General features: G+C 42.1%; 1 protein-coding gene across 2 annotated transcripts in view; it reads right to left on the bottom strand.

The window, feature by feature from the left end:
* The window catches only part of SCAF4 (SR-related CTD associated factor 4), a 29,818-nt gene that overhangs the window by 6,910 nt on the left and 1,664 nt on the right, over positions 1-21,244 (bottom strand). The window contains exons 2-17 of one of the 2 annotated variants that reach the window (XM_021550094.3): positions 15,147-15,230; positions 14,522-14,566; positions 13,923-14,084; positions 11,685-11,820; positions 9,338-9,477; positions 8,654-8,830; positions 8,351-8,451; positions 7,807-7,854; positions 6,671-6,779; positions 6,179-6,346; positions 5,475-5,560; positions 4,536-4,726; positions 3,512-3,612; positions 2,427-2,540; positions 1,582-1,738; positions 635-789 (exon numbers count right to left, since the gene is read on the bottom strand). In XM_021550094.3, coding sequence (XP_021405769.2) covers positions 635-789; positions 1,582-1,738; positions 2,427-2,540; positions 3,512-3,612; positions 4,536-4,726; positions 5,475-5,560; positions 6,179-6,346; positions 6,671-6,779; positions 7,807-7,854; positions 8,351-8,451; positions 8,654-8,830; positions 9,338-9,477; positions 11,685-11,820; positions 13,923-14,084; positions 14,522-14,566; positions 15,147-15,230 — 1,974 coding nt within the window. The remainder of the gene's footprint in view (positions 1-634; positions 790-1,581; positions 1,739-2,426; positions 2,541-3,511; positions 3,613-4,535; positions 4,727-5,474; positions 5,561-6,178; positions 6,347-6,670; positions 6,780-7,806; positions 7,855-8,350; positions 8,452-8,653; positions 8,831-9,337; positions 9,478-11,684; positions 11,821-13,922; positions 14,085-14,521; positions 14,567-15,146; positions 15,231-21,244) is intronic. The other variant, XM_021550097.3, reaches the window with a different exon arrangement.

Genomic DNA, 21,244 nt, shown 5'->3' with positions numbered 1-21,244 from the left:
CAAATTTCTCTGCAACAAGGGGGCACTTGCACAAACGATGCAGGAGCTGCCATCACTGAAAATACCAACACTAGCCCTGTCTGCCTTTGTAATTAGAGAAGAATTTTCCTCTGTGCCTCATGGGTACTAATGCGTGTCGGTAACCCACCTCCACACACTCCACACACAGTGCCTGGGATTCATTTGTACCCAGCATGATGGATTTCCAGACGGAATCCACTGGAATGCTCACAACTTCAGAGCAATTAAAAACATCTGCTTGTCTCTTTCTCACTACCTGAGTTTGCACATTAGAGTGACTGGTGTTTTCCTTTATTTCTGATTTATATCAAGCTCTGAATTAAAATTAGCTGTGATTTAAGGGATTCTACTATTTTAACACTGACAAAAAACTACTGTTATCAAAGTGGTGGAGTATCTGCCAATAAGAAAAGCTTTTAGAGGAACATCAATTAATAAAACAAATAACAAAAAAAAGCCAATCACAAAACCTGAAGATGTAATTCAGCCCTTCTATAAGATTCTATTGCAGTAATTTCTCTGTGACTGAGAGAACAGTTACCATTCATGGCATTCCCTCCCTGAATTATTATTTAAATTGAGTTTTTGTTTGTTTCTGTGGAACAACTCTCACCTGTGGAGGAGGTACTGTTATTGGTGCAGGCATGGGAACTGGAATTGGGACAGGTAAAGCTTTGGGAATGGGTGACACTGGTTCATTGTGTGCAGCTTCTGCACCTCCATTCTGAGCCACTTCATTTTCAGACTTCTTGGGAATTCCCTTCCACTCTGTCCAATACAAAATCCCAACACACACAGGTCAGGCAAGCAGTGCCACGTGAAACATGCTTAGTCATGTTTACAAAAATGACCTAATTGAAAATACTCGGGTAATAAGCAGCACAGAGCTAAGAAGCATTTATACTATTTAAGACAATAAAACCTCCAAATTCATTTAAATATAGCAAACACTGAAACAGCAAATAAACTTGTTCCTTTCAGTAGTCATTTAACAATCCTTTGCCCTGACAGTGTTTATACACATCCAGGATTTAGTTATATTATCTGTGAAAAAAACTGTAAAGCTCTTTGGGACAAGCTTTCAATAGGTTCATTCTATTGCTCTTGGGCAAGAAGGCAGCAGCTTTGTCACTAATTTGAGAACTCATTTCTAAAAAACCCAACATCTTCAAGTCTCAAACAAGGAAAAGGAGAATACAACTATAAAGAATTGCAGCAAAATAACAAAAATGTCAAATATAGCTTTAAATTTAATTTATGGAAGAAATAGCTCTTATTGTCAGATCTTCCTGGGAAAAGCCAGCTAAGCACAAAGAGGGATCAGTGAGGGTGCACTCTAGGAAAGAGAAAAGCACTGAGAGGACTGGAACACACTGACATTATGCTCATGTTGCATTACATTTTTGTTTAAAACACACAACTGATTTTTATGTGCTTAGCATGAAGAGATGCTACAATTAGAGCACATATACAATAATCACCAGCTAATTGGGCAAACCGGACAGAATGGCCAAACCCTGAAATAAAGGTTCAATAACAAAACATGCAGTAACATTGTACCTGGACTAAGGGTCTCATTGTCCAGCATTCCTCCTTCACAGAAGCTTTCAAGATCTTCAGGTTTGACTTTGTCCCATGGGATGTAAGTCACACCCAATTCTACATCCCAATACTGCTTGTAGTCTGGCTTTATTCCTTTATTCAGAGCCCAGGCAATCTTGGGGTCGGGGGGGGAAATACAAGTGGTCAGCAGAATTTTTCCATTTTAATGGATTTAACATTTCATTCTCACAAAACAGCATTTGAGGGTAAAAAGTAAAAAGCATAGTGAAACAGCTACAAAACTCTGAAGGAAGTTTTCTTTTTAAGTAGACTTCATTCCTATTTCTTGGCTTGACACCATCTGTAAAAATGTATAAAGCCAGCTTCTTCTGATGATCCCCAGCCACTAAAATTAATTCCATTTTCCTTTGGAGGACAGTGTCACACTAATTTGACATTCTACAGAAGGAAGAACTTCACTAATGAATGCACATTTCCTTATTTATTAGTACTCTTTGTAGGATTATCATATGTAATGAAACTCTGTTAGGAGACAAATAACTGGCAACAAGAAACACACAGTGCCAGTCCCCTGTAATGAGCCAAAAAACACCCCTTCTGTTGATTAAAGAGATAATTATTGGCAATCTTTCAAGGAAACTGATACAAGGTTCCACTAATCCCACTACAGACCAGGAGAAGTAATTCTCAAAACCCAGTTCACTGATGTATTTTTTCAGGATTTTACAGAATATCATCTCCAGAACACATGTGAGTCTGAAATACCCCAAGGGCCAGCACAGATGAGACAGGATGACAGTAATTACAGCAGCTTTGGAAAGGCTGACGTTTCCAAGCAGTACCTTGATGGATTTCTGGTTGACTTTGAAGTTGCCTCGGCTCAGTTTCTGGAGGGCTCTGTTGGCATCTTGTCTGTGCACCATGACAATATAGGCACATCCTCTGGGTGGTATCATCTGTGTGGGGTTTGAGGGAAAAAGTTCATTTTGCAGCAACAAACAGTGAACCACACATGAATGCTCAATTACAGCAAGCTGGGACATCAATGGGTATTCCAAAAAGGTCTGTGGAAGTATGGAAAGAAATATTAAAGATGCTAAGAAAGCCAGTACCTTCTGGAAATTCACATTTCTAGTGAACTGAAACTTCCACAAGTTCTGAAAACTTTCAAAACTCTAAAATACAGTTGACTTCTGCATATTTAATCCTTTTAAATTCCTAAACAATAGTGTTAATGTAAATTCTAACATTTGGCAATTAGTTACTTTGTTGGAATGCACAACAGTATCCCCCTCCACTCTGCCAGCTGCACCTCTACATTCAGTTCTAGCTGCAGATTTGGAATAATTTTATGTGTAATAAATTTGAGTAAAAAACTCCTATGCTCTTTTACAAAATTTGGGAATAGGAAGAAAATTAGTCACTTATTTTTTTGTCTGAATGAATGAAATTTTTTGAAGTTACTGGAGCAGCTATAAATTATACATAAAATATCCTTAAATACAGCAAAATAAAACAGTAATTCTCCATGTTTACGGCTAAAATGACAGAAGAGCAACAAGAACACCAGCTGAGAGTCCATGCTCCTATAATCAAATAAAATTAAGCAGCCAAGGAGCTCAGAAGCATGGCATGTAATTCTGCAGCCATCATCCTGCAGAGAAAGCAGGATTTTTATGAAAATAGGATAATCTTCTGTATTACTCCACAAGCACTTTTATACTGCAGGAAACCAAAGCAGCTCTCTTCTTGTTTGTGTACAAGTCAGCCACATGATCTGAGTGCCCACACGGAAAACACAACGCATAGGGAATGAGAGGACAGCTCTTTGGAATGTATCAGAAATAACTCTGCCTCAGAGCAGCCCAGAGAGATGTTTTGTACCCAAGCATATCAGAGCAGCTTACAGTGCACCCCTTCTACTCACATTGATGGACTCGATGGGGCCAAACTCCTCCAAGAGACTTCCCACATCCTGCTGAGTTGTCCTTTTGTCCAGCTGTCCTACCCAGAGTGTGGTACTGCAAACTACAACCAAGGGTTATCACAGGTGGTCAGAGCTTCTTACAGTACAGATAACCAACAATTATCCCATGCTAAATCCAGCGTAATAACCAGGAAAGGAGCTCAAGGTATCCCCCAGGCTGCAGATTACTGCAACAACATTGATCACTCACACAGGTTTTCCACCTGAGAGATTCAGAACTGCAAACTTTGACTGCCAACGTGACAGAACCTGGGAAAAGTGTTGGCAGCACATCTCACTGCACAGCCAGGGAGCTTCTGGTGAGCAGCTACCAGAGTTCTGCAGGCCTTTACACCCCTGGGACCATCACTCACCAGGCCTTGGCTCTTGAAACAACTCAGGTTTTTGTCTCTCTTATATAAGAAAGAATGTTTTTATTTTACTTGATGATCCTGGAGAAGATTCCACACTCCTAAGGAATATTCAGAAGTTAACTACTATGCTTCGTCTATGAACGCTGGCAAAGCCAGGATTATATAAGAAATCGAAACATCAGCCTGTGTGTTTTCCAGGTCAAATCTCCCCTTCTGGTTGGAGAGATACACAAGACTGAATACTTAGAAAAATTGTATTAAATTACAATTAACTCAAATCCTTTTTGTTCAATCTGCTTTACCTTATGTGTCTCAAAGGAAGGAAAAGAAAAACATGGAGTTTCAGCTTTCCTTTTCTCATTTTACAGCCAAAATATTTCTAACGTGGAGATACTCCAGAAATGCCAAACCATCTACTATAAGTAAAGAAGTACAGGGAAGTGTGGTGAAATTCCTACCAGGAATCACAAGACAGTTAATTTCTGTTCTGTTTGGATGAGCCAGGGAAACCACAAGAAGCAGCACTGAACCCAAGGAACACAAAACCCGCGAAAGTGGCATTACAGGAACGTGTGGAGCAACCCAAAGCAGCAGGAAGAGAGGAGACTCACCGCTGACGGTCTCTGCCTTGATCTGGGGCAGCCCCTTGGAGCGGCGCTCCTTCTCCCGCTCGCGCTCGCGCCGCTCCTGGGAGCGGGACTTGGGCGAGCGCCGACGCCGGTCCCGGGAGCGCGAGCGGGAGCGGCGGTGCCGTGAGCGGCGCGAGCGCGAGCCCGACCGCGAGCGTCTCCTCTTGGGGGACCTGTCGGAACCAGAACCACGCATGCTCAGTGCCTGGCACCCCGGCACTGGCACACAGCCTCGGCTATAAAATACCCAGAGTTCCCTCAATAAGGGAATACAGCAATCCAAGCTCTTTCACAGGCATTTAGAACCACAGTAAATCACTGCAGCAGCCCACTCGAACAGCTGATTACTTTCCCATTTCTCATAGTTTACTAATTTTGCCTTGAAGTTGACCATCAAAACTGTGTTCACTTCAACAGAGGGAAAGTTACACCTGTATCAATGAGGCAAATGCTTACTGCTTTTACAAAGAAGTGACTAAAGATTATTATAAATAAATTCTGCTATTGAAATTGTATTTTACATCATGCTCAAGTTCTAAACCACTCCAGGTGTGGAAGACCTTCAGAGAAATCATGTGGACCTTGGTGAAGAACAAGTTGACTTGAACTAAATGAAGAGTGGAGCCACATCTGCTTGGTCAGCTGAGATGTGACACACGGGTTCAGTGACACACAAAGTCACAGATCACAAATGTTTTCATAAGAAAAATGCTTTTAGAGCACAAGCAAATTAAGTTATTACATTCTGCCTCCCTAAAATTTACTCTGGACTGAAAGGCATGGAAGTTGCTCTCTCCCAGTGAGAGAGAACTGCACAGATATCGTATTTCCCCTAGAAGGGAGATGGCTTGAGAGGTTCATTATCTTAGAGCTGCTAATCTGCTTTTCATTCCTGCACTAAAAGAACTTTCACTCATTTACCTTGATGCAGATCTAGATCTTGATTTCCTACTGTCAGAAACATGTCGCTTTCCCTCCTGAATGGGTGGCTGTTCCACTTCCACATCCTAAAAAGTGAAGTTTACAGGTGGTATGGGTGAGCAGGACAAGCATTTTATTTCTTTTTATTCTCAGACTGAATTAACAGCACTGAAAATCTACTGAATATTTAAATGCGTGAAATTAAAGAGTAATGTGACTCAAAAGCTTCACTCTGTAATCACTAGCAGGGAGAGGGTCCAGGATTGCATGTACATAATAACACAACCACTGAAAAGGCACCATAGAAGTAATTTACACAATTCCCATTTTCAATTTGCAAATTATTGGTTTTCCACATTTCACCCCATTTCAGCAACACCTGCATCTCCACAGACCATGATTTTATTCTTTAAGATCAGCCAGTGGATCAGTGGAGCATGCTCCATCATCAAAATCCCAGGTAAAGTGAGATCTGCTGCAACTTTTCCCCAGAATGTTATAAGAAACTATTTAAGCCTGAATTATGCTGGAGACAGGAAAGGGCAAGTCCTGGAGCCCTCCAACTGTCTCCCAGCAGAGCCAGCCTCACAGCCAGCCGTGTCCTGGTTATCTTCCTTTTCCTGCTCCAGGACAATCCACACACATTTGGGAAAGACCTGTATGACACCATTTGAGTTGAACTGTTCACTGCAAGGGCTGCTCACCTGCTGGTGGGGTTTCTGCAGGTGTGGCTCGGCCTGGACTGGGAAGGGAGACTGGAAAGTTGGCTGCACTGGTGCTGCTGGAGGCATCACTGGCTGAGCCATGGGTGGGAACTGGGGGGTAGGCAGGAGACCAAAACCTGGCATTTGCCCATTCGGAGGAAGCGGCACCTTGGGAGAAGAAAAGACAACAGAATTCCAGCTAGGAGAAGGAATTATATTTGCTTTCCCAGCAGGCTCAAGTAAAGTTTTATGTCTGCTCAAAAGTCACAACAAAAGATGTGGCAAAGATGAAGATTTGGGTGCACAAGTAACGATCTTATCCTTCAACGCCTGACTAGGACAGACACCAGAAATATGTTTCTTTGGGAAGATGGAGGGCTAAGCCACATTCACTCTTCACCAGCAGGAAAATCACTTCCTTCCTGCTGCACCAAAGAAAACAGCAAAGGATGGAAAACACAACAGGGGGACAAGGGAAAAGCCTCGGGTTACCTGGTGCCGCATCGGATCCTGCTGCATTCCCATCATCCGCTGCTGGAAAGGATCCATATTTGGGAGCTGAGGAAATACTGGCTGTTGCATGCCTTCTCCTGGAAACCCGCTAAAACCAGGAATATTTTGGTGAGACAAGTCAGCAGATGCACAGATTTGTCTTTATTTTACAAATTTCTATGCACATTTACAAATTCTTGCTGTTATTTTAGACAGAACAATTATCTTTACTATGATCCCGTTTCCAATAAAGAAAAGGAAGAAAGAGTGGCCTGATCTTTTCTCCACTCTAAGAGCAGTCCTTTCACATTTAGAGAAATGCTACAAAAAGATTAGAGCCTCTCTCACCCCTGTACTTATGCTGAAGATCTCAGCCTACAGAAACATTTCAGGAAGGTTTTCTGCCTTAGGCTCATTCTCTTCCTTTGCAGTTCCTCTTTTGGGAACAAAAGAAGCAGTGCTTTTCTCCTCAAGGAAAAGAAACTGGTTGTACTTTTGCTGTAAGGGAACACTTTGGTTTGGGAGGAAATAGGGCAGAGTAGAAGGGGGCGAATATTACACCAGGTTTAGTAGAGTGATGCCCATCACTTCCTGATTCAACACACAGAATGGACAGTGCTCAGGGAATTCTGGAGGTCTGTGCAGGTAACAGGACCTGCTTGCAGATTGCAGCCTGTGCAAGAAGCTCAGCAGGATTTCAGGGCGATAAAGCAATTTGATGGTGATGAGAAGTGGAACTTTGCAGTGTCTGAAGACAATTCTGAGAAGATTCTGGACAGATCAGTATTTTACAGAGAGAATTACTGTGCTTGCGTGCCCCAGACTGGGAACACTGGAATGCCACCCTCAGGCTTCAAGCCTCCAGCTGGGCAGACACAAGCAGTGCCTATGACCTACCTCATCTTTCTGTACTCCAGAGCTCCATCTGCATTCTAAGGCAAATACTATCCATTTCCTTCAGAGACCCTTAAATGAACTACTACTGGTGGACAAAGTGCTCCAGGTGAGAGACACAGTCAGAACGCTGAGACAGAGTTAGTGCTTCTGGTTTTGAGAGCAGGGTTTAGATGCAGATACAGAGATGCAGATACATGGGGCCACATACTGAAGCAGGGAAAAAAGAAATATGGACTAACCCCGACATTGAGCACCATCCAGCCTGTGCACTGAATGAGAGAGAGGTCCTGTGGAAAAAACTGGGATGTGGTCATGTCATTCCAGACTTTATCATAATGCATAGCAAAAGGGAAACAGGAGCCTGCGCTCACTTGTGTGGGGACAGAATGTTTGCCAACATAAAACTGTAAAGCAAATTTTCCTTTCTTGAATACATAAACTATCACAACGTTTGGAATAGCAACCTTTCCCCAGCCAGTAAAGTAATCCAGCTGATCCAGTGATGCCCTGACACCCCCAGTTGTACTGTAAAAACATGGAACTCATCCTGCAACCAAAACTGAGTTTTTGTCTACAGAACACAGTCTTCCATCAGTGAGGCAAGAGATCTACACCAGATCACTGAGTAACGAGGCACAAAAATCACCCCACCAAAAACTGTTAACAGTGTTTTAAATTTGGAATGTAGCAGTTCAACACTAAACTAACTTGGAATTTTCATCTACTTTCTAACCTAAAAATGTTTTAGGACATTTCTTAGTTTTATTATGACACAGTACTTACAAAGCTGGCTGAGACACTGAAGGGGAAGGAGCTGAATCTTCTTTCTTTGCATCTTCCACAGCTTCTGGTTCATCATCGTAGTCAAATCGATCTAGCAGCTTCTGAAAGAAACCACATCAGGACAACTATTTTTTCTGTATCTGGCAGCCAAAATATCTTTATTATCACATTCTTACAACCAATGTAAGCTCTGAAACTAAAGACAAGGTTAGAATCAGGGAAAATAGAAATATATGTAGCAATACAAAATAATAATTGTCCAAAACCAGATTTCACCTTCAGAAAATGCAAACCAAGACTTACTTTGTCAAATGATGTTTTCTGTTCAGGTGCTGTGAAAGCAGCTTTTTGCTCTGTGGGCTGTGCTGCTGTGGTTTTCAGCTGAGCAGTAATAGCTTGAACCTGAGCCATCACAGTGTTGTCTATGACCGGTGACTGCGGCTTCTGAGGCTGTTGGAAGGTCTGTAGGATTTGCTGGAGCTACAGAAACATGAGACAGTATGAAGTGAATGTCCTCATATAAACACCAAGTATTGAAAGAGTTGTAGGATATAGATTTTATGTCAATACAGACTGTGGCAGGGGGTGAACACAGCAACTACCTGACTGAACTGTGGAGCACTTAGAGCAAAACCACAAGTCCCTTTTTAAATACCTTGGTGGCAAAATTCAGTAGATCCCAACATTGCAGTGTCCAGGCCCTCCAACACAGCAAACATTTAAATGGACTGAACAACAAACTTCCTAATTTTCTTTGAGATACTCCACCTGTTCCAGAAACCCTGTAACTGCATTAATTCATAACTACTTATTTAGGAACATAAAACTGAATATCATCAAATATCACAACTATTGGATGGAAGAATTTAAATACTCTTTCCCACTGAAGACCTTTGGGAAACTCTTTTGCCTCAAATCCAGGCTATCAATCCCACCATTTCCCCCTATTTTCACACAGAAATTGAAGGGGATCAGAGAGCAAGTTACCTGTTGTCCTTGTGTTGTCTGGAACAACTGGGCTACAGCTGCAAAGGCATCGGAGCTGGGCAGCTGCGGCACGGCGGGCACTGAGTTCGCAGCCACTTGCGAGGGCTCTGAGGGAACCTTGGCCGGAGGGGGCGGCGAGCCTGGGGGTTTCCAGGAACACAGGAAGGGCTGTGTGACTCCACAACGTCCCTCTTGCTCCCCACAACAAGTGTCTGCTGCCTGCAATCTCCTGTTTATCCCAAAAGGGTCTATTTACAGCACCCCCCCAGCTGCATGTTCTGTTCGTTCTGCCATGAACTGCTCCGCTCACTGCTCACACCTGCACTTGGGATGCACTGGGACAGAAAAGATGGTCCCACACGGAATTTTAGCTCCCAGCTCCATGTTTATTTTGTGCAGGTTTAGGAAAGCTCTCACCACTTAAACAGCATTAGGCAAAATGTGGTGGCTCTGCTTCCACAGACCTGGGCTCATCCTTTTGGATGAATAATCCAAACCAACCATCTCATGGCTCACTGGAAGAGCAGCTGAGTTTCTCTCAGTATTTTCCACCAGTAACTGAACCTTTGCAGAGAAGTCTGGCAATAAGTAAAGGTTTTTAAGGATTACTTCAAAGGTAGTTTTCTTAGATAAAGTTTGTTGCATGTGCACACGCGGCACCTGCAGCTGATAGATAAATCCTTCCACCAGGAAAATTATATTTACTCATTTTTCCAGGAAAAGATTCACAATTGTGAGATCACAATTAAGACATGCTATTAGTGTTCCCATTCTCTCTGCCTTACATTACACCACCTTTTTTAATAAACATCTTGCCAGTACCAAGTAAATTAGCAATAATCCCATCAATTCCTACATACTCTGAGTAACTATTCTTCAGCAGATCTGTTTTAATGGACATAATAAAGCTGTACAAGAAGTTAGTTAAAAAAAGACTCCACAGACAGAAATATTTAGTTTGAAACACTAAACAAACATGTTTGCCTTGCAACAGCAATTCCTTTAAAGCCCTTCCTCTGTTTGCATTTCAAGTAACTTCAGTGTTGACAGGCAGCAAGCACAGGCAAATGTGTTGAATAATACTTTCCGAGAAGTGAAATGCAACATAAAAATAAAGCAAAAAGGTATATGTTGTTTTTAAATATAAAGTAACTCCCCAATTATTTCCTGTATACATTTAGAAGGATCTTTGCTCACTTAAGGGAGAAAATACTGCATTTCTCTCTGTCTTTATGGGTGAAACAGACTCTACTTCACATCATGCATTAATATATTTATTATTATTTATTAGCATATTTATTGCAGGGCCAAATTTCTCCCTCTGGTGCATCTGAATAACCTCATTGAAGATCTCTGTAGAAGGCTGCCAACCTGTTCACCACTAGTGAGGAGAGAGAGAGCTGGACAGGCAGTGCCCCTCATTTGTCCCAAAATTCAATTGTGCAGCCCCAGGCTTGGATGCCAAGGCATTCCCTGGCACTGCCATGTTTAGAAAACCTTTAATGGGATACACTTCCCTGAACACAGCTGGAGATGATTTCACTGTTTTGCTGTCTCTCACACCTCTCTCACTCCAGTCCATTTTCCAAGTCCTACTCCATGAGCACATTTTTAGTAAATAAGGAGGTTACCACAGCTCAGTGTGAAACACGGAGTCCAGAGCCAAAAAACAGCTCTCTGGAGGAAGAAGGAATTGTGGAATGCATATTCCCTGTAACCTCGCTCCCAGCTTTGCTGTGGCACTAAATAGGTCAGTGCAGGCACTGTGAGCAGGCTGGCACTGATGTGCTCTGCAGGTTGGTGCTTCTCAGCCAGCAGCCCGTGCAAAATCCCAGGCACAAATGCTCTGAGAACCTGGATGTGAAACACCAGTCCAAGACTTTCAGGGCTGCACACTCAAAACACTGACAGCTGCTGCTTTCAGGTACTAAGCTGACTGAAAGGAAGATGAAGCTCTTTGACATCTAAGATCCCACTTACTTACCTGGATTCTGGCATTAAAAAATGACATCAGAATTCTAAAATTGAGAAATCACATAAAAATATTTCAAAGCAAAAGAAAAAAAGAGCATCTGTTTAAGAGGGCACACTGAAGTCACCTGTATATATATAAGTACACATGCATATATACATGATAAACATTTAATATATTTCCCAAGTCAGTATTCACATGCTGATAATTTCTGCAGTATCAGCACTTATTTAAAATTAGTTTGGCTGCTCATTGTGACAAAGCTGACTTTATTGCTATGTCACTGCTGGAACCAAGAGCAAGCACTTTCTGCTGAAAGCAAGCAAGCTGTTGCTATTTGCCCTTTGAAAACAGAAGTTAAAATGTCATCCCTACCTTCATTGTTGGTAGCATTCTCTGCCATGGGTGCAGTGGCACTGGTTCCTGCTGCCATATCCAAGAGAGGCTGAATTATTTCAATTTTAAATACTCCGTTTTTCTGCCAGAGGTTCAGAACACGAACTATTTTACTCTGTTGAAACAAAAGGAAGCACCAACGCTGAATCCAGATTTCTTAAGTCACCATTTTATCTTCTGCATGCAGAGAAGGCTTGTACACCATGTGACATAATCACACCAACTTAACAAACCCAGAGTCGTGACAGAGGGCAGCAACACCTTTGAACTGGCAAAGATAAAAACTGCCATCTTATTTTACTGTCAAAGCAATCTGTGACATTTCCCTAAAACTCTTCTGGCCAGTCAGAAATCCAGGTGTGATTTACAATCCAGGACACCATTTCAGCCCCATGTCTACAGAGGTAGTCCCAAAGGGATGACACAACCAACCCATGTGAACAAAAAGAGAAAAGGAAGATGAGCTGAAAAACCTGCATGAAGACAGGGACAGTTAGACCAGAAAATGTTACCATAACACTTTGAAGTCAGTTTGAGGGTTCCTTGCTTGGTATTACTAACCCAACCAATTCTATGTTGAGACCAGAAACTGCATCTCCATCATTATCTGAAAGATGAGGAAAGCAACAAGGAAACATCCTCACTGATGAACTGAAGGATTAATTTAGAATCTGTGATTGTCAGCTGTTATTTTAAGTTTTTTTGGTTGTTTCTTTTTTGACATGAAGAACAATGCAGCTTCCAGAACAAGCTGCAAATTGGCCTTTCCTTCTTTAGCCCAGCATTCAAACAAAAATGTCTCAGTAGCTGTGCTGCTTCAGCTGGAACATGCAAGCAGGTAGAAGGCAGAACACATGTTGTATTGCTTCCTTCCTGCAGACTTAGTCATTCACATGCACACATATAAGCTTTAAGTACCTTTTAGTTCAAATTAACTGATTCTGTTCTTTCACTGTGACTCAGTTATATACACCCATGTAAATCCACCTCTAAGTAATTAAAGAATTTTACAAAATGTTTGCTAAAATAACATCCATTACAGAGAAACCCAAAATGTCTATTTTTAAGTAACATTTTGGTCTGAAAAACAGTTAACTTTAAAACAGCAGCATTTTTTTATTGCTTTGGGTATTCGATCTCTCCACAGAACTTGAAAATCATATAAAGGCCAAAAAATGGATTAAAGTTATACTCTCATTTTCAGTAACATATTAATTTTACAGAAAGGCTGTTTTTAAAAACAAAAGGTACCATCATTATCCTCTTCAGAGATCCCCTACAATTGTTGAGAATCTGCAGATCAGGGTACTTTTTTTTTAGGAACCAGAAATTCATTAAAGCAAGTGTGTTTTAAATAATAATGTTCCCTATTTTAAGTAGTTCCATGAAGGAGATGGAGAGTCTCATTCACTCAGATGAACAAAATGGTAATGGAGGAATAGAAAGGAGAAGGGATTGCTGTCTTTCACAGGCTATCAACCCAGGAGTTCCCAAATACCAGATTCAATGACTGAAGGTCTCAATGTTCCACATTAGATAACTAGAGAGTATCAAAGCCTTTCAAAAGCTTACTTGGAGAGTTAGGGAGGAAGCCAGGTGGAAAAGTAGTATTTCACAAAGGAGAAAGGGAGTAGGTGATTTTCTGGAAACCAACTGGCAGCCTCTAAAACACACTGTTTTTGGGATCTGTTTGGACAGAGGTCAGAAAAACCATCTTCTCTGGACCATCAGGAATTCACACCACTTTCTGAGCCTCTATTCTACTAAAAAATACAGCAGAACTAAGAAAAATGAGGCCTTAAGACCAGCCCTGACAGTGGTATGGGAATGGAAAAGACTCAAGAAAACAACATCATGATTTTTTTAGGAAACATTTCTGAGCAGAACAGTCTCTGCCTACAAAACCAAAGCTTCTCCTGCAATGCTTTCTTGTTGTGGCAGACACTGCCTTCCAAAGGAAGTTCTGAAGGAGCCTCAAGAAGGACTTCTGGCACACATACACACACTGCTGAAGTGTCTGCATAGGCAAAACAAAACTGACGAGATCAGGCAAAATACATTTTAACCTGAATTTGCATTTAACTGTCACGTTTGATAAACCTCAGCAGCAGTCACTACCAGGGTCAGAGAGACCCCCCCCAGATCACTGCCACAGGAGTGCAAGCACCAAGGCAGCACCCCACCAATGCACAGCAACACCTGAAGGGCTCGTCCTACCTTGTCTTCAGATGGACACAGATACAAATACTGGAATGTGGCAGTAATATTCTTGGAGAACCTTGGCCCAAAGACATCCTTGTCTGTTCCGAACTGATGCCGGGACTGGCGGACGATGGAGTCGATGACGTACAAGCCTGGCACTTTGTACTCTGGCTTGCACTGCAAACAGCACAGAGACCCTGAGTCAGGCCGGGGGGAGCCCCCTCAGAGCCCCCCTGCAAACCTGCTCTGGGACTGAAGCACTGCTCTGCACCCCAGCCCCTTCCTCTTCCTGCCCTGGCATGAACACTGCATCCCTTGGAAATACCTATTGTCGTAGAGGCAATTCATTACAAGTTCAGCACCTCCAGGTTCCTCCCCAGCTGCTGTAGGGAAGGTGGGAAATCTCACAATTTACTTATTTCTTCCCCTCCTTAATGTATTGTGGAAAACTACAATGTGGAACTTACATAGACAAAGTGATACCTAACAAACCAGATTTCCCTCCCTCAACCCCTTAGTAACAGAATCCTTTCTGGTTATTTACTAGAATTATTAGCAATATCCAGTAAAGCATGCAGATGGTTTTATCAATACTTTATTTATTTTATTTTTACCTTTTTGATAAACTTCTCCACAATCTGGACAACATGCTTGTAGAGCTGGAAAATAAATACATCCATTAATTTAGCATCTCCTCAGCAGTGGCACATTACTTTAGAAGCATTTTAACTCTTTGTGCTTACTACCACTTTGGAAAGGCTACAGAATGTTGCAGACACATTTCAAAAAGTAGAATGTTCCCAAATTGAGAAAAATACTCCATGGGGGAAACCCAGACCCAAGCCAGAAATGTGTCAGTGTGCACACAAGGCACAGAGCTTGCCAAGTATTAGTGAAAGCTTTCTGGATTTATTTTCTCTGCAATCCACACTTGGTTTCACATGTTAAGGTGCAGCTGCATCCTGCAATATTTAGTTTTATTACACAAAAATCACAACACTCAAGTGGGTGTAACATGAAAAAGCAACAACCCAAAAAAATCAAACTAGCTGGCACTTTGCTCCTAGTCTAAAACCAATGATATTCACCACCCACTTCTTTCTAGACAACAGCCTTAACAGCAACTAGAATAAACCATCCCCGAAGCTGAGATTGGGAAATTCTGAATATTTACTTACAAGTGAAATAATAAAACATTGCTGCTGTTACAGATTCATCTTTTTTTTTATTGTACTTTACCTTAATAGCTTTAATGGCAGCTTTTGTGATGAGAATCATCTTTGCTCGGGAAATAGGAGGTTTCATCTCCATCAGTGAGAAGAGCTAAACAGAGAAAACAAACACTAAAAATGTATTCTCAAGTTCAGCAATTAAGCAAAAACAACATTTCAGGTGGGTGATTTGATTGCTGCCATCCCACATTGGTCATGGCCACGCTGCTGGCTGGCCCTGGGAGAAGTGATTGTTTCACAAACCCAAGGAAAGCAGCGTTTACCAGGTTACTGCTAAAAAGAACTGCTCTGCACACTTGGCTGCCTTACCCTCCAAATGGCTCCCAGGGGAAAAGTTCACTCCTCAAGAAGAACATTTGCAGAAATTATAGGTATTAGATGAAGTTTATAGAGGTTTATATGAAGACTATAGAAGTTATGTGTCATATTTATAGGTGACATTGGCCATAACTGAAAACAAGCTCTACATTTCAGAAACTGAGGGAAACCAGAACTGCACACAGAGATGGACACAGAAAGCTGAGCATACACACATAATTGTTTTTACCTTGAAATATTTCTCACAAATCACAGAAAATACTGGTTTGTGTTACATAATTCCATTTTCATCTTCATCATAAAGAAAAAATTGAGCCTTTGAATGTGAGTAAAAAATGTCATCAATTATTTGTCACACAGCAAAGTAAGAGAATCAAAGTGTCTTCATTTGTCAGTGTAATGGAAAGTAAGATGTCATTTAAAACTTTGTCTCTTATGTTATTAATTAATTTAAAGTTCCAAGACACTGGTGAAGTGACCAACTTACACAGATTTATCCACTGTCTCAGTTAAGGGGAAAAAAAACATCAAAGAAGGAGATAAAAAAATTCGCCACATACTCAGAGACAAGGGAAGTTCAAACAGGGCTTTGAGCTGCACAAAAGGAAGCCTTATACCTAGAAAACACCAAGAGTAGGAAATTTACTTTCTTATTTTGTATTTACTTTCTTAATTTGATTCCTATTCCAGGAGATAGAAGAACAACTGTCCTTCCAGACAGAGGTAGCTACATGCCTTTTCCAACACCAACACAAGACCATGACTTTTCATTATTCATCCCCACAAAATGCAAGTTCTAGTGCCAGAACGTTGGGATTTTAAAGCCCTTTCAGCTGTAAGAGATACTTCAGCTAACATCCCTGCTTGCTGAGAGATCACAGTATGGACAAATAAAAACTGCCAGAAAAAACATAGAAGGAGAGCAGGGTTTGTGAGCTGATGGTTTTTTGGTTGTTTTTTTTTTTTTTTTAATCTTGTTTTCAATTTAGACTTAAGTGCTTTAGAATTAAGTGCAGAGACTCTTGATGAACAAAGTCAGTGCTATTATTAAAACTCAGGAATATCTGTTTGAAGAGGTAATGAAAGGGGGAAAAAAATCCAAATCCCAACCACCAAAAGGCTCAAAAACTGAGATGGGGGAGGAAGAAAAACAATGAGCATTATGACTAGCATTCCATATCCCCTCCTTTACCCATGAAGAAGCAACTGGTTCCTCCAGGAAAGGATCCAGTCCCACAGAAAGAGAACAAAGGAGCTGGTGTGGAAGCACTGCTTTGATGTTTGTATTTCAGGAACACAAGAAGACACCCCATGGAAATTGGGAGAGCTCAGAGCAGGGCCCAAGGTGACAAGAAATGAGTGCAGCAAGAAAATAAAGTGTCTTGAAAGCATCTCAAGCAGGACAATGCAACTGGGAGAAACACAGAAAAAAAAAAATCCAAGGATACATAAACTGCCAGGGAGAATGAAGGCACATATACATGAGTGTGCATACCTATCTATCCATCTATCCATCCTGTTCTTTTCACGACCCCCCCCCCCAACCTCTTGGAATTACACCTCAGAATTTTGTTACTTTTTAAAAATTACCTAAGATCTTAGAATACCAAATAGCTATTTATAGCAAATTTTTATGTAATTCTCTGTACATTACATGTGTCAACACCATGTTTTACCCATAGCTACAGCTAATAGTTAGCTCCCTTCCTAGTTCCTCGTGGCTTCTCCCTGTTGGAAGGGGGAACTGTTTAGGAGACACCCCAGTACTTCTAGCTGCATTTGTTCAATTAGACCTGGATCTTCTTTCACCACACTTCCCAAACCAATACACAAAACAGTTACCCAACCACTATTTTCAGAAGGCTGTTTCACAAAAATACATCCAGTTTCTCAAAGCTTTGACACCATGATCAACTCAAGGAACAACCTGGACACAAAAATTTACACTCTGTTTAAGGAAAAAAAAAAAAAAAAAAAGACATATGCAACAAAGGGGAAGAAAATTTATGGCTTGAGAGGTTTTCAGAGTCCTGCCTCACATGAACCTGTGCCTGGAATGCTGGGATCTGCTTGAAATGACTTTCTGCTTTTACTGTCCATAAGTGCCTGTTTATAGGATGCTGATACAAAAGTAGAGGTGTTCAAGGGTATTAAACTCAAGACACAGTACAAAACATGTATTTAAGAGTATTTCTGGGTGCTTCTCCCAGCAGGACGGAATTACACAGTAATTCCTATAAAGCCAGGGATGCAAAAGGCAGAAAATTCAACTGTTCAGTTTCAGGCTAAAAATTGTATTAAACCACAGCAGGACAGCAAAAGGCAGACCAAGCACAGAGTGACTGTCCCCAAATGCAGAATGAGTGTGAAATATAGGAGCTCCACATCGGGCAGAGTGAACAGAGACCTTCCAGCTCCCACTGTGCCCCTGCTCCAGCCCAAGAGCCCTGTGAGGTGCAGAGGGGCAGGCAATGGCACAAGGAACAGGGTGCTGATGGCCTTTACTTCTCAGTCTTTTGAACAGCAAATTGTTGATTTCTCTCATTCTATAATTACTGCCCTGTGATGGTTTAGTTTACATGGAAACCTGAGAACCAGGGGGTTTTGAAGTAAAAGGGAGAACTGCTACTTTAAAATTTACCCTTGATGTATGATCTTAAGTCTAGCTGTTTTAAGTGTGAAGTTAACATAGTAAAAGTACCTTTCAGAACTGACTTGGAACTGACTTCCTTGGCTTTGCCCTCTTGGTTCAAGTGTCTGTCCCATAAAAAGGTGTCTTTATTTACAAATAAAGAGCTGTGAGCCCATTTTATACACTCACTACACAAACCCCAGAGCACAGCAGCTGCACAGAGAGGAGCACGAGCTACAGAACCAGACAGTGGTTAGTAATTAGTGGATATCAAGCACCCAGGTCATTGTCAGGACACCTCATTCAACCTCCCCTTCTCCAATTTCCAGAGCAGTTTAAAACACCCTCAATCATTCCAACACGCCTTAGGTGTCCAACAACCCTTCCCAAAGCAGGCTTCACATTCATTCATTGTCTTTTGGAATGTATTTTATTCATGCATTTAGAAACCACCCAACCCAGCCAACCACCAGTGACTTACAGACGTAACTGCAGCTGCTTGTTCCTGTACAGGAACAAAGGGCTCGTGGAGGACATGACAAACAAGCACAGATAGTGCACTGTTTTGTTAACAAAACACCTTTACTGTTAGTGCATGACCAGATCTCTAAGTGGAATTCTGTCAGAGCTATACATTTTCCTTCCCCTATAAAAGTCACTGCTTCCTTTCCTCTTCAGGTCACCATCTTCCTTAAGGGAAGGAGAGGGAACTGTTGCTTCACTGTATCTCAGAAGATCAATGCAAGTTTTAAATGCTTGACCACCAGCTGTGAAGCACAGCAAGTATTATGTGCTGCTGAAGGTAAGAGAACACCATAACATCCAGAGCTGTCAGGCTGCAATCTTTGGAAAATAAAGTGAGATTTGATTTTGACCAGATACGACCCCCAGGCAATGAAGCTCAGTAGCACTTCATCAACTAGGCTACTTCTGTGGCCTAGAAAGACCATTCACAAATCCTGGGAAGAAACATCTTCACAAAAGATACTCATATGAAAATGACATCATGCAAGTGCACAGAATGGAGTTTTGTTCTCTACTCATGTGCCCTGGAAAGACAGCTTTTGGGATCAGTGCAGGGCCCTTTTGTCCAGCACATCTCCTGGAAAGCTGCTTGTCTTACTACTTCTCTTACCGGGAATCCCTACCAGAATGTCACAGCTTCCAATGTTCCTGGGAACAAGTTCAAGGCAGAGGCAAGAGACTCCAGCCAGATGTGGCAGCTGTGTCCTTCTCCTTTTCCATGCACATGGAGCCTCACTGGGGATACTGAGCTCCAGTAACTGCTTAGCCTTCCTTAGCTGGAGAACCACTGGGAAGGATATCCTGCTAGCCTCTATTTATAGCTCCTCAGGATGGAGGGGACGGTTGTCACAGAACGGGCAAAATAAAGCCTTGCCACTGGCAAAAAACAGCCACACTGGATCCAAACCTCAACTGTCCAGTGCCCTAAGGATGAGCAAACAGCAAAGAAGGAATGTGCAGCTCCAGCTTTAAATAAACAGCCACCAGCACCTCTCATCTGTTTGCTTCTAGGCACTTTTAGGTGGGGTATCAATTGTTTCAGGGGTACACATTAACGACTGAGACACAGGACTAAGTGAATGACCTGCATTACTCAACACAAATAAAAGATTACAAAACAGGAAAGTTGACTTTATTCTACTTCCAGCAGCAAGACTGCAGAAAAAAAATATCTTTATTTCTAACTTTTATGACCAGTAAACTATGCCTCAAGTTTTCCAGATTAAAGAAAAAAACAGACATCCCCTAAACTAAAACATTCCAAGGGTTTATATAGCAGATGTGTGGGTTCAGTGGGGGGGTTTTATTTGTGTTTTGAGGATGTGATTCTTAAATTTTTTAAAGAAAAATGTTTGTTTGTTTTCTTAAAACCATGTAAAGTTCTGTCCCATTATCCAGTTACCTTCTGTGATTTACTTATACTGTATCATTACTGTAACATGACATATACATAAAACAGCACATGAATTCTAACTTGTGAAAGTAAACTCCTCAGAGAAAACACACTCTACTACAGACCTGTCAAATCCCGCCCATTCAGCTGGCAGCACCTGCTCAAACTACAGCAGCATGAAAAGAAAACAGCCAATACAAAACCCTTGCATGCTCCTGTACAAACATGAGGACTTGGAAGAGGACATTTATTGGCAAAGTTGCATTCAAAATGTAGGTCCAAAGAACAGGATTGGCAATGGCACCACATCAATTATGCAACCCAGAAGTTCCCACCCACTGCCAGAGCCAAACTTCCCTCCCCCAAGCCCTTCTGCCCAAGAGGGGACACCAACCCCACAGCTTAGGGGACACCAGGTTTACAGCCACGCTTTGAACTTGGGCACCCACCATGTGAGAAACTGCCACCAACACCAAACCCTCCCAAAAGCTCCAAATCATGGGATCACCTGATGGAGTGAGCGGCATTTCCTCTTTCAGGCAGAGTGGCAAAGAGCTAGCAGGTGCCACCTCCAGGAAAGCAAAGCCAGCAGGGAATCACTTCTAGCACACATGGCAAGCACAGCACCAAACTGCAGTTGGAGCTGCCATAGTAAAACCACAATTCCCTGGCTACAGTGGCACTGTACAGCCAGCAAGTGGAGGAATTCGGGACCTCTAGGGTATTCTGTAGCTGCCCCATCTTCACTGCTGAAGCTGTTCCCCTCTCAGTAAAATAATTAACTCTTCAGTGACCTGGGAGTGGCACCCTGAAGGCCTCACAAATGAGCTCTCCCAGCCTGAGCAGCCCGTGCTATCCCCACCACTGTGGGAACAACACCCAGAGCTTTGGTACAACTGCTCTGTCCCTGAGAAAGCCCAGAAAGAAACAACACCTGCCCGTAAATCTGACCCTCCTCACAGCCCCAGGCAATACGGGTGCAAAAGGGAAGGGACCAATCTGAGAACTGGACTTTATGCCCTGCACAGCGCCACAAGCAGAGCTCCTGAGAGGGAACAGGGCAGGAAACACACAGCCCCTGAAGTTATTAATGTGCTGCTTCACACACCAGTAGCTGCACAGAAGCACTCAGGCGTACAAAGGACTGTAGAACAGGGATTTTAGCGAGTGCACTTCTCTCCCCCAGATCTGAGATCCAACTGAAAACTAGTGCTTTGCTCCTCTAGCAGCAACACAG

Source organism: Lonchura striata, chromosome 1 (genome assembly GCF_050655825.1).
Source record: "Lonchura striata isolate lonStrDom1 chromosome 1, ASM5065582v1, whole genome shotgun sequence".
In the NCBI taxonomy this organism is placed as follows: Eukaryota; Metazoa; Chordata; class Aves; order Passeriformes; family Estrildidae; genus Lonchura; species Lonchura striata.
This window is presented reverse-complemented; position numbering and strand designations above follow the sequence as displayed.